Genomic DNA, 11,288 nt, shown 5'->3' on the forward strand with positions numbered 1-11,288 from the left:
CTGACAACAGGTGATCTAAACTGAAGCAGACACTTAATGGATCTCTTGATGTGACTATTGAAAAAATATCCATTACATTATACTGCACTAAACAACTTGTGTAACAAGTTTTCAGATGGGGATCAGTTGTGAAAAATCTTACCAAATATGTCTGAGGCTTAACATGTCTACTTGAATTTTAAAAAATGTGGAAATCTCATAGATCAGATAGGATCAACAATATAAATTGTTCCTCTATAAATTCAAGTTGTGTACGAGGCTTGGTCAGAGTTCATTAGTCTGACATGTAATGATGACATAACTGGCTGGTTTCTCAGACACAGATTAAGCCTAGTTCTGGGCTAAACTGATTTGTATGGAGAATCTCTATTCAAAATTCACTTTAACCCAGGACTAGGTTTAATGTGTGTCCAGGAAATCAGCCCTATAACTAATAACTATTAAGGCTTAAAGTTGGATCCAGTCATCATTGATGTGCAAAACCATGTGAAAAAAGGGTTGCTTGGTGACAGGAATATCCTGTTAACTAAATTTGCCTCTGTCCAACATGCCACTCCAGATACTCCTTTCTCCTCCGCCAATCAGACATTCTCAAAAAACATCTTACATGGCGCTCGTATGAAAAACGAATGATTTCAACTCCAAAATGACATCACTCCATTTTAATACTATCACTGGAGCTAGGAACTCTGTTTACAGGTTTCAGAGCAGGCCCAAGTAGACTTTTGTGTGGTCTGACTATTTCTTTTATACATTTCTTTTATAGATCTGTCAGCTGGAGGGAACCTGCTGTTTGTGAATCCAGATCTTCTTCACTTTCTCTGCTTTGGCTTTCTTCTTGGAGGCTGAAGGGTCAGAGGGCAGAGACAACATGTTAAAATATTTTACAGGTTTTTTTTTTCTAACACTGGGGTGAAAAGACATATTTGCAATAATGATGTGCAGGTTAACATTTCACAAAAATTCAAAGCCAAATGTTCACCCGTTACAACATTTTATTAAACATTTGAATTTCTGTCTAGGAAGTGTAACGCTTCAAAGTGGGCACCTCACCCTTGTCAGCGGATTTAGGGAGGAAAAAAAACATGCAGTACAGTTGTAGATAGTAGGGCTGGGTGACATTGACTAAAACCAAATATCTATTTTTTTTAATACTGTGATATTGTGACATGGCGATATTTTGGGGATGACTATTGGTACAATCATAGAGTATTTACACAGGCAGACGCTTCATTGTTAATTTCCTTCAGCTACATCAGTCTGATACGTTCAGAACACTTTACTGTAATGAAACCTTGAAGACCAGAGAGTGACAACATTTAAGTGGTATCATGATGTTATGATAACCAAAATCCCAGATGACAGTCTCATGCTGCACTCCATGTGGTGGAGGTTAAACCCAACAGTCTCCCTATGGACTGAGTACAGAGTAGTCCAGTTATGAGTCCTGGAAGCAAGTTTGTGTTTTTGAGTTCCTTTAGCTCTTTCACTGGGGAAAATGAAGCTTACAAGATTTGGAGATTTTGCCCTGTCGCTGAATTTTTTAAGCATTTGTATAGAGCAGAAAATTGGGACACTATCTCATAAGAACCATTCACTTATTAGCCCAATATTAACTCTTTACTCAGTGATATTTATGCTTCAAATTTTGTAATTGATGTTTTCAGCCAATACGCCATTCATTGCTCCCATGAACAGAATTAAAAAGGAACCCATGGTAAATTTAACTTCCGGGAAGGCCGTCAAGAACTTCTTTATTCAACAATAATTTGAAGCTTACTTAATTAAACCGATAGGTACTCACCCCAGTCTTTCTTCACAAACTGCACAGCTGCACTCTTATTTGTAGCCCTCTTATTCTGTAGGGACATGAGTTCTTTGCCTGCAAAGAGGTAAAGAATCTTGTTAATGAACTCATTAAATAATAATTTATCTTTCCCATCCCATCCTGAGTGTAATACAAGACTGAAAAAACAAATGGAGCAGTCTTAGCAAAAGCAGCCCCATGTAAGAAGCTGCTCCAGTGCAGAGTGACTGGCCTTCACTTTAGCAAAGTGCAAATTGAAACGGTCCTCTCGGACTACTGTCACAGAATGAAGCTTGCGTTTCATTTTCACAGAAAGGTGAATCAGCTCATCTGGACACAACGTTTAATGGGAGAAACGTTTCATCACTCATCCAAGTGACTTCGTCAGTCTCAACTGACTGCAGGTATCCCCCAACTTTATAAACAGCACAGCTGCATAACGACCGAAACCAACGATTGGTTTCATATGCAAATAGGCGTGAATGGCCATGTATACTATTCAGAGGATTAGGGAATGGTTACAATCACAGCATTGTAAAAATGGCACCAAGATATACTCCTCCTCCCCGTTGAGGGATGGTTGTTGAGCCCTCATCACATAGATGGCCTCTTCGACTCTCCGTTCAAACCAGCGTTCCTCCCTATCAAGGATGTGCACATCTTCATTGTTGAAAGAGTGGCCACTGGCCTGTAGATAGGTGTAGACTGTGGAGTCCTGGCCTGACGCGTTAGCTTTTATGCGTTGTGCCATCCTCTTGGCTAGCGTCTGTTTGGTTTCCCTGATGTACAAGTCACAGCAATCATCCTGGTACTTAACAGCGTACACTATATTGCTCTGTTTGTGCCGGGGGACCTGATCCTTGGGGGTGGACCAATTTCTGGCACAGCGTTTTGGGGTTTGAAAGCAACTGAGATGTGGTAAGAAAATACGCGTCTCAACTGTTCTGACACTCCCGCCACATACAGAATCACCACTGGTTTACGCTTAGAGAGCTGTTGTCCTCCTCTCTTCAATCGGCTGGTGAACTGTTGAACACCAAGCTGACAACATCCCCACTGACCTAGCAGCCGGGAAAGGGGAGAAATCCCATATTAAACAGGCCCTGGTTAAGTGTGGTTATCCTAACCGGGCATTTGTCAAAGCCAGGAGAATGCCCAAACAGTGCACCAGCCAATCATTGGTTTCGGTCATGATGCAACTGTGCTGTTGATAAGGTTCGGGGATGCCTGCAGTCAGTTGAGACTGACGAAGTCACTTGGATGAGTGATGAAACGTTTCTCCCACTAAACATTATGTCCAGATGAACTGATTCACCTTTCGGTGAGTTCCTTACCTGGATTACTGAGCATGCATAAAGACTTTAAGTTGTATTGTTTATCTTTTCACATCTTACTTTATATTAGTTCATCTGGGTTTTAGCAATAAGAAAACTGGATGTTGATGAAAGGTCAGAATGGCAGCTGGAGTCTTGTGCCAATATATATAAACATATATTCCTTCTTACATGTTGTTCTGCGGCTCCCTCGGCCGTAGAGTCGTGACTGGAGGAAGTCCATGGCTGCCTGCTGCTGGGAGAAGGCTAGTGGTTGCTCCCTCAGAGTTGTTACAGTGTAACCCCCCTTCAGCCTGACAGAGACAAGAACCATATTTTAGGATCTGATACTGAAGTTCTGCTTGTATAGAAATGTGGACAACACTGTTACCACTAGAAACAAAGCTGATCTACGAAAAGAATGAGCAAAGGACTAGGACTCAGCTGAGCAGAATGCAACTCATGCATTTTATTTGTCAAGAGTTTGTCTTAATGTTGCATTAGGACTTTCCAGATGAATGTGCAAAACAATTGATTGGAGAGTGGAAAAAGAGTTTGGGCAAACTTGACCTTTTCATACCATCCAATTTGATAATTGGGCATTAGCCAAATGTGAATATGTTAAATACCAACCTGAAATCCATCCATTGCCAAATAGCCAAGAGCAAGCTTTACTTTAACTGTGACAAGCCGTAGTGTGGCAAGTCAGCTGGTATGATACCAAATATGAATTCTTCTATGGGTCCACAGAACTTGCCCAAAACTACGATAGTAAATAATTTAATAAGTATATGAGTAGATCCACATACTTTCGAGTGTTTCGAATATTCCTAGTCTTCCGTTTCTTTGTCTCCTTGTCCTCCTCCTCCGATTCTCCACTTCCGCCTTCATCTTCATCTTCTGAAATGGCTGCCTCTTTTTCCCCCTGTTCTTCAGCTGTGAGATAAAAACTAGATTTATTAAGGGAATACATTTAGTACCTCTGCAACTTTATTCTGTTGACTAACTTTAATCTGCTGACTAAGAGGTCAGAGAATCACTGCACAGAGTGAACACACGGAAGGCCACCAGACCGGACGGCATAGTCCTCCGGGAATGCTCCGACCAGCTGGCTGAGGTCTCCACAACTATATTTAACCTCTCACTGTCCCAATCCATAGTCCCGGCATGCTTTAAGACCACCTCTATCATTCCTGTCCCCAAGAAATCAACACCCATATCTGAATGACTACCGACCCATAGCACTCACCCCCATTGCCATGAAGTGCTTTGAGAGACTGGTTCTGGCTCACATAAAAAACACTACCCCCCCCACATTCGACCCACATCAGTTCGCCTACCATCCCAAAAGGTCTACGGAGGATGCCATTGCCACTGCCCTGCACCTTGCTGTGACCCACCTTGAACTTAACACATACATCCGGATGCTGTTCATAGATTATAGCTCTGCCTTAAACACTATCATCCCTGTCAAACTAACCACCAAACTCCTCTCCCTTGGCCTCAACCCCTCCCTCTGTAACTGGACCCTGGACTTCCTGACCGCTGTTAGGTTAGGTGACCACACCTCCACCCTGACCCTCAGCACAGGTGCCCCTCAAAGCTGTGCTCTGAGCCCCCTCCTTTTCTCCCTCTTTACTGACAACTGCCTTCCAACTCACCCTTCAAATGTAACAGTTAAGTTTGCGGATGACACCACAGTCATTGGCTGTATCACCAACAATGATGAGACAGCCTCAGGGACGAGATTCAGCACCTCACATCATGGTGCACTACCAACAATCTTGTTCACAATGTGCAGAAGATGAAAGAGCTGATTGTAGACTTAAGGAGGTCTAGAAGCTGCAGCCATTCCTCCATACACATCAGTGGGGTGGAAGTGGAGCGTGTCTCCAGCTTTAAATTCCTTGGAGTCCACATCAGTGAGGAACTTTCCTGGGCATCAAACACTCAGGCCCTTGTGAAAAAGGCCCAACAACGCCTGCATTTCCTGAGGAGGCTGCGGAACACCCGTCTATCCCCCAAAATTCTCACCAACTCCTACCACTGCACCATAGAGAGCATCCTGACCAGCTGCATCTCAGTGTGGTACAGCAACTGCACATCCGCAGACTAGAAAGCTCTGCAGCGGGTCGTCAAGGCAGCCCAGCATATCACCGGTACCCAGCTCCCAGCCATAAAAGACACCCCTCATTTCATTTTTAACATGTGCTTGCACATTGTTTTTAATGACAATAAATTGAACTGAAATTGAATTTATCACAAACGCTGCCTTCGAAGGGGTCTCAGCATCAGCAGAGATCCCACCCACCCCAACCATGGACTGTTCTCCCCCCTGCACTCTGGGGGGTACTACAGAAGCCACAGAGCGTGCACTACTACTACTACTTTCGACAGCTCCCATTAGGGTTTGCCACAGCGGATCATCCATTTCCATTTCTTCCTGTCCTCTGCATCTTCCTCTGTCACACCAGCCACTTGCATGTCCTCCCTCACCACATCCATAAACCTCCTCTTTGGCCTTCCTCTTTTCCTCTTCCCTGGCAGCTCCATATTCAGCATCATTCTCCCGATATACCCAGCATCTCTCCTCCCAGGCTCAAAAACAGCTTCTTTCCCGAAGTTGTTGCCCACCTGAACCTGGTTACCCACTGAATATCTGTGGATATTTTTAAATATTTTGTACTTGTGGTCTTTTTTTTTAACTTGTTTTTAGCTTTTGGTCATCATCTGTGTATCTCTTATACTGTGTTTGCTGTGTTTGTCTATGTCTATCTTGCACTGTTTGGCGAAGCCGCAGCCCTTATTTCATTTTTAACATGTGCATGCACATTGTTTTTAATGACAATAAATTGAATTGAATTGAAGAGAAAGTGAGAGAACTAATAAATTGCCTGTATCTAGATCCCAACTAATGATTGCTTGTAATGCTGGTGACAGGAAATGAAGCTTGTCCTACTCTTGCACTTATTGTAGGTCAAGTTGGATGGAACCACCACCTGATTGTCTCAAACACAAATCTAAAATGTCAATATAACCAATACACACTTCTTTTACCTTCATCTGCAGATAGTTTCCGTTTCCTGGGAAAATCGGCTGTATCGAGGTCCTCTAGTACATCATCAGGCAAGAGCCTCTTTTTCTGTAAGGCAGCAACCAAAGGGAAAATCCAGTAAACTACCGAATAAACAACTCCAATGAAAGAATGACGGCGTTACAACAGAAGGTAAGACACAAAAATTAGGGAATATGAATGACTAGAATGCAAATGAGGGGAAGAAAAAACTGGGATTTCGAGGAAGGTACACAACACTCATACACGGACACATTATGAACCAATACCTTTTGTTCTTGAAATAACTCTAGCCTCTTTCTTCTCTTTTCTTTCAAAAGTTCCTTTTCTCTGTAAAGAAAATAAAGTGTCTTTTTATCCTAACTGATCATTGTACAGGTTCAACCAAAAGCCAAGTTACCCTTCAGCTAGCCATCTGAAACAACGCTGTTGCTGCTGCTAACATGCTAAAGTGTTAGCTTGTTTTGCAGCTACCTTCTGGCTCTCTCCAGCGCCTCCTCCCTCTTCCGATAAGCGGCCGCCTTCGACTCTTCGAAAGTGATCTCTTCGGGCGCATCATCGTCGCTACTAGACTCGAGGACCAACACTAAATTGTCGTTCATTGTCTCCTTACTCGTTGTCTTGGAAGACGAGGCCATCTCTCCATGCTGTTTTCTCACCATGTTGAAGTGTGTGACGTCATGTGTCTGCGCCGTGACGCTAATGGACTGGACCGGAGGTAAAGCCTGCCATCTAGCAGTAGAGATATGAAACACAACCGCACATTTGTAACATAACGGTACAGTAGGAATAAGAATATTCCGGGATGATTTTGCTTTCGCCTGTGACCATGTTGGACGACATGATCTGTGAAATATCAATATAATGTAAGAATGATACGGGAACTGAACCAAATAACCCACAAATTAACAAAACGCGTGCACAATTTAAATTCAAATATAGTAAATTTCGCCTCTTTAGCTCACAAGAATACTTACGCACAAACATATGTGGCAAAATCATTTTCTTATTCATATTCTTAGTTTGGCAACTTGTCTTTATAGGCCGATAGTGCGACTGCGTGTTGCGCAAACGGTTGGGACAAACAAACGGACCCTTGGAGGCACAGCCCACTCCGTCGGCACGGTGAGCTCGTTCGGATTCATTTAGTCCCACACGGTGATCGCCATGTTTCGGCTTTTCTTTATATTTTTCACCGCTGCGGCGGCTCCCGTTTTCGGACACCCAAAGCTGGACGTCGCGCCGCCGTCCAAGCCCTGCTTGGCGCCGCTCCAGTGGGAAGGCAGGTCCGTCCAATACGACCACAACACCGGCAGAAACACCCGGGCCGCCGTGTCCTACGACGCCCTGGACCAACGACTCAGGGTCCTGCAGCAGCACAAGAAACACACTCCGTGCCAGAAGTAAGTTGGTAATGGTCGCACATGGAGGGAGCCACGCGCTGGCTTGTTGCGCAATTTCATTCTCGCTTCAACATGGAAAGTCAGGTGCGTTCATTTCAACGTTGTGTTGACACTGACGCCACATTGGATGCTATGCCATCGCCAAGAGTGTAGGGGCCAAGGGACGTTGTGAAACAGTCGTTGGTAAACACTGATGGTGATTATTAGTCAGTGACTCAGCAGAGGTGAGGGCCTAACAAAGAGCAATTTTCACCCAGTTTTATCGGTACATACCCCATCGACAAAATTATTGTACAAATTAATAAGCCTAATAATTTATTATGCGCAACCTCGATCAGTGCATTTTTGCTTACCATATGTCAAATATAAGACTACTTAATGCATAAAGACGATTTAGTATTCAACTTTTATTTAACTAATTTGATTAAAGCCTCATTTCTAGCTTCAAATAGTCGTACAATTACACACAACTTCTACTGTTTGCAATTTATCTGCACTGGCAAAACGGGCTTAAAAGGCTCGTTCAACCGGGGGAAAAAAGGAACATGTTTTTCAGAGATGTTATACACCTGTCTTGAAGTTCAAGCCAGCAACTTTGTTTTTTGGCCCAAACCTGCTCTTCATTTATTTTATACCCCTCTCCTCTGTTAACAGAAAGTCAACAATTAAGGGTGAGAGAGAAATATGGAAGGAAAGTTCATATCTGGCTCAAAAAAAAGTCTCCAAACCACCGTTTTTGTCCCCCACAATCTCTTACCATTGCAATATTTAGATTGTGAATACTTTATTTTCTACTGTGTTTGCTTTTTGCACTGTGTACAGAGTTACTCATTATTTCTTAAATTTCTTTATTCCCTTTGCCAACTTGATTTTTCTAGATCACAGATCTTAAACACACTTAGATGCTCTTAGTAGAGACCCTAATGCTATTGTTGATTTCTGCAAAAATATGTACTATATCCCGAATACCTTTGCTCCCTTTCCTACTAAATGCTTCTAGATATGTAGATTCCCTTATATCCATAGATGCTCTTTTCCACAATATTCCTTGATAATCCCACTCATTTTAGTTTTAGAGAGAACTTGATGACAAAAAATAAAATTTGACCTGCTTGTCTCGTGTCCTTGTGTCGCAGGTTCTTTGAGTATATCTTCCTGTACCAGAGCGGCGTGATGTTTCAGATCGACCAAAAGACCAAGCAGTGTGCCAAGATTGCCCTGACCGATGCCTGGGACCCCTTCGACATCCCTGACAACTCCACCTTTGAGGACCAGTACTTCATCGGGGGTCCAGGGGACATGGTGGAAGTGCAGGAGTGGTCTGACAGGAAGCCGGCGCGGAAACGTAAGTCTGCTCATGTCAAGGTGAAACCATGCAGCAAACATCACCAGATTTGAACCCATGACACAGATTTATGAGCACAGTGCCTTACATTCCTAAGAATTGAATAATTTGACATGAATTGATTCAGTATTTGTGCCATGTTCTGCACAATGAGGTGCACAGGTTATGCCAGTGTCAACAGTAACATTTTCATAGATTAGTGACCTGTGAAAAGTAAACAAGTGTATTGTCTATCTATCTATCTATCTATCTATCTATCTATCTATCTATCTATCTATCTATCTATCTATCTATCTATCTATCTATCTATCTATCTATCTATCTATCTATCTATCTATCTATCTATCTATCCATCCAGATGAGACATGGGTGGGGGTGTACACCCTGAAGGACTGCTACCCAGTTCAGGAGACTTACACCAGGAACAGTAGCGTCACAACCTCCACCCGCTTCTTTGACCTTCACCTTGGTATCACCGACCCTGATGTCTTCAGCCCACCCAGCTCTTGTCAAGCAGCCCAACCTGAGAGGATGGCAGAGTCTGAATGCTGAGACTTTGTAAACTTTGACCCTGGACCCCATCTCGATTGCTAAAAGGGATACTGTAGTGATTTTGAATTTTTGTGTTTTGTTTCTTGGAACAAAAGACGAAAGTATATTTTTACAGGCATTTGTCAGATTATATGGGGGAAGGTTTCTACGTGTTCTACATTCTTAGCATTGCTAGCATTTTTTGATGAAAATCATGCGTGTTCCTTGCTGCAAGCTAACGAGCTAGCTTATGGCAAGTAATACCAGTTGGTTTCAATTAGGAATGCTACCTACCCAACTAGTTGAAGCATGTTTCAGTCATCCAAACAGCGATTGTAGAAATATTTTCAGTCTACATAGCATGATGATGGAAATTACACGATTAGAATTAAAAAAGTCAGGCTATGAATTAAAGACTGAAGCACAGAGTGTGGCTACATTTTTTGTCTGTATTTTTTTCCTTCAAGCTGCATGACTTGTTACACCCAGAGGATGCCTGACTTAAAATGCAGAAGTGATGTATTCAACTAATCAGTCCTGTGCACAGCAATTACATGAGAGAACATGTTTCGAAACTCTTATTTAAACTAAGGAGCAACAGCTAGGTACAACCTGCTACAATCTTTTCATTTCTAACAGACAATGATGACTTTCTTTTCTGGGAAACTGAAAGACCAACATAGAACCTTTTCCCCACCACGTGACAAATGTTCAGTGCAGAAAAACCATAATGAAATTAGGTTCAAGTTTATTAAAGGAGTGCTTTCAGGTTTGGTTTTTCAAAATATCACAGTAACCCTTCAAATAATTACAACGTGATCTGCAATCAAGTAAGCATCTTCAGAAAGTTTGGTTGCCCTCCTGCTTCAAATAAGCATAGTTTGGTATTTATCCCTGTTGTGTAGCTTCCCAGAAGCTCTCAGAGCCCCAGTGTCCCACTCACGGATGCTTCAGCAGGATGTTAGGCAATTGCCAACTCAGGAACTCAAGGTTTCAATACAAACCAGGCCATTATATTGCATTATGCAAAGGAAAACCCCAGCATCAGTGATGATAACCAAAGTGTAGCTTGCCATTACTCCAGGGTTTTGTTGTTTGTTTTTGTTTTTTTTATGACCCAGCCAATTGTGTGTTTTATGTCATGGCTGATTTTTCTTATTTCTGTTGGGGAAAACCCAAGGTGATATTCACTAGGACAGATCTGATCACATTAGCTAAGGTGGATGTTTGCATGATGAAGTGAAAGTAAACCCATGCACATATTCAAAATAAGAAATGTATTTAAAGACAGAATTCGTCTGTTGGTACACACACAAACATCAGCTGGGCGTGGCTCATTATGTTGTGTAGGCACTGCTTGTGACTTGCCTTTTAAAAATCAATAAGCACCTTAGTCCATTTGACCATTAAGCAATTAATTAATTTTAATTTGAGCTAAAGACGAACCTTTGACCCTGCTTCCCGTGTCTGTTGGGATAGGTTAAATGCAGAGGAGGAATTTTCCCACGGGGAATAATAAAGTACATCTTAAATAATTGTTTTGATTTTGAATTTGGTTTGTGCAACTGAAATTGGTGTTTTATGCTGTCATTAGTTTGCATTGTGTGTGAAACTGCTGTTCTCATAGTGGTACCTTTGTATGGACTTTCCCAACACAGACCAGTAAAGTCCATATCAAAATAATAAAAAACCTTGACGTTTGTCAGTTCTTTATCTACAGATGACTGATATCCCTCGTGATAAGTAGAACAGGGATTTTTCATATTAAAGAAATGTTAATTATTTTTTAAACAAAAACGCAAATTTTAAAAATCTT

The 11,288-nt window shown here is 42.1% G+C and overlaps 2 protein-coding genes across 2 annotated transcripts; one reads left to right on the forward strand and one right to left on the reverse strand.

Annotated features, from left to right (window-relative positions):
• Positions 1–21: 21 nt before the first annotated feature.
• Positions 22–7,305, reverse strand: nol7 (nucleolar protein 7). The gene is made up of 8 exons (XM_056292857.1): positions 7,171–7,305; positions 6,668–6,925; positions 6,463–6,523; positions 6,178–6,262; positions 3,930–4,056; positions 3,313–3,434; positions 1,805–1,882; positions 22–845 (listed from the first exon to the last, which is right to left on the reverse strand). The coding sequence occupies exons 2-8, from the start codon at positions 6,853–6,855 to the stop codon at positions 772–774; spliced, it is 735 nt and encodes a 244-aa protein (XP_056148832.1). The 5' UTR covers positions 6,856–6,925; positions 7,171–7,305; the 3' UTR covers positions 22–771.
• On the forward strand, positions 7,218–11,159 carry epdr1 (ependymin related 1). Its single transcript, XM_056292858.1, has 3 exons — positions 7,218–7,596; positions 8,733–8,941; positions 9,300–11,159. Exons 1-3 carry the CDS (start codon positions 7,361–7,363, stop codon positions 9,491–9,493), a joined length of 639 nt encoding a protein of 212 aa, XP_056148833.1. The 5' UTR covers positions 7,218–7,360; the 3' UTR covers positions 9,494–11,159.
• Positions 11,160–11,288: the final 129 nt, after the last annotated feature.

Source organism: Lampris incognitus, chromosome 14 (assembly GCF_029633865.1).
Source record: "Lampris incognitus isolate fLamInc1 chromosome 14, fLamInc1.hap2, whole genome shotgun sequence".
NCBI lineage: Eukaryota > Metazoa > Chordata > Actinopteri > Lampriformes > Lampridae > Lampris > Lampris incognitus.

Coding starts and splice junctions, on each gene's coding strand:
- nol7 (XM_056292857.1), bottom strand. CDS start 6,855: ATGGTGAGAAAACAGCATGGAGAGATGGCCTCGTCTTCCAAGACAACG. Junction 6,524..6,667: donor GCGCTGGAGAGAGCCAGAAG/GTAGCTGCAAAA, acceptor TTTTCTTTACAG/AGAAAAGGAACTTTTGAAAG. Junction 4,057..6,177: donor GAAACTATCTGCAGATGAAG/GTAAAAGAAGTG, acceptor TTTATCTCACAG/CTGAAGAACAGGGGGAAAAA.
- epdr1 (XM_056292858.1), top strand. CDS start 7,361: ATGTTTCGGCTTTTCTTTATATTTTTCACCGCTGCGGCGGCTCCCGTT. Junction 7,597..8,732: donor AAACACACTCCGTGCCAGAA/GTAAGTTGGTAA, acceptor CTTGTGTCGCAG/GTTCTTTGAGTATATCTTCC. Junction 8,942..9,299: donor CAGGAAGCCGGCGCGGAAAC/GTAAGTCTGCTC, acceptor CTATCCATCCAG/ATGAGACATGGGTGGGGGTG.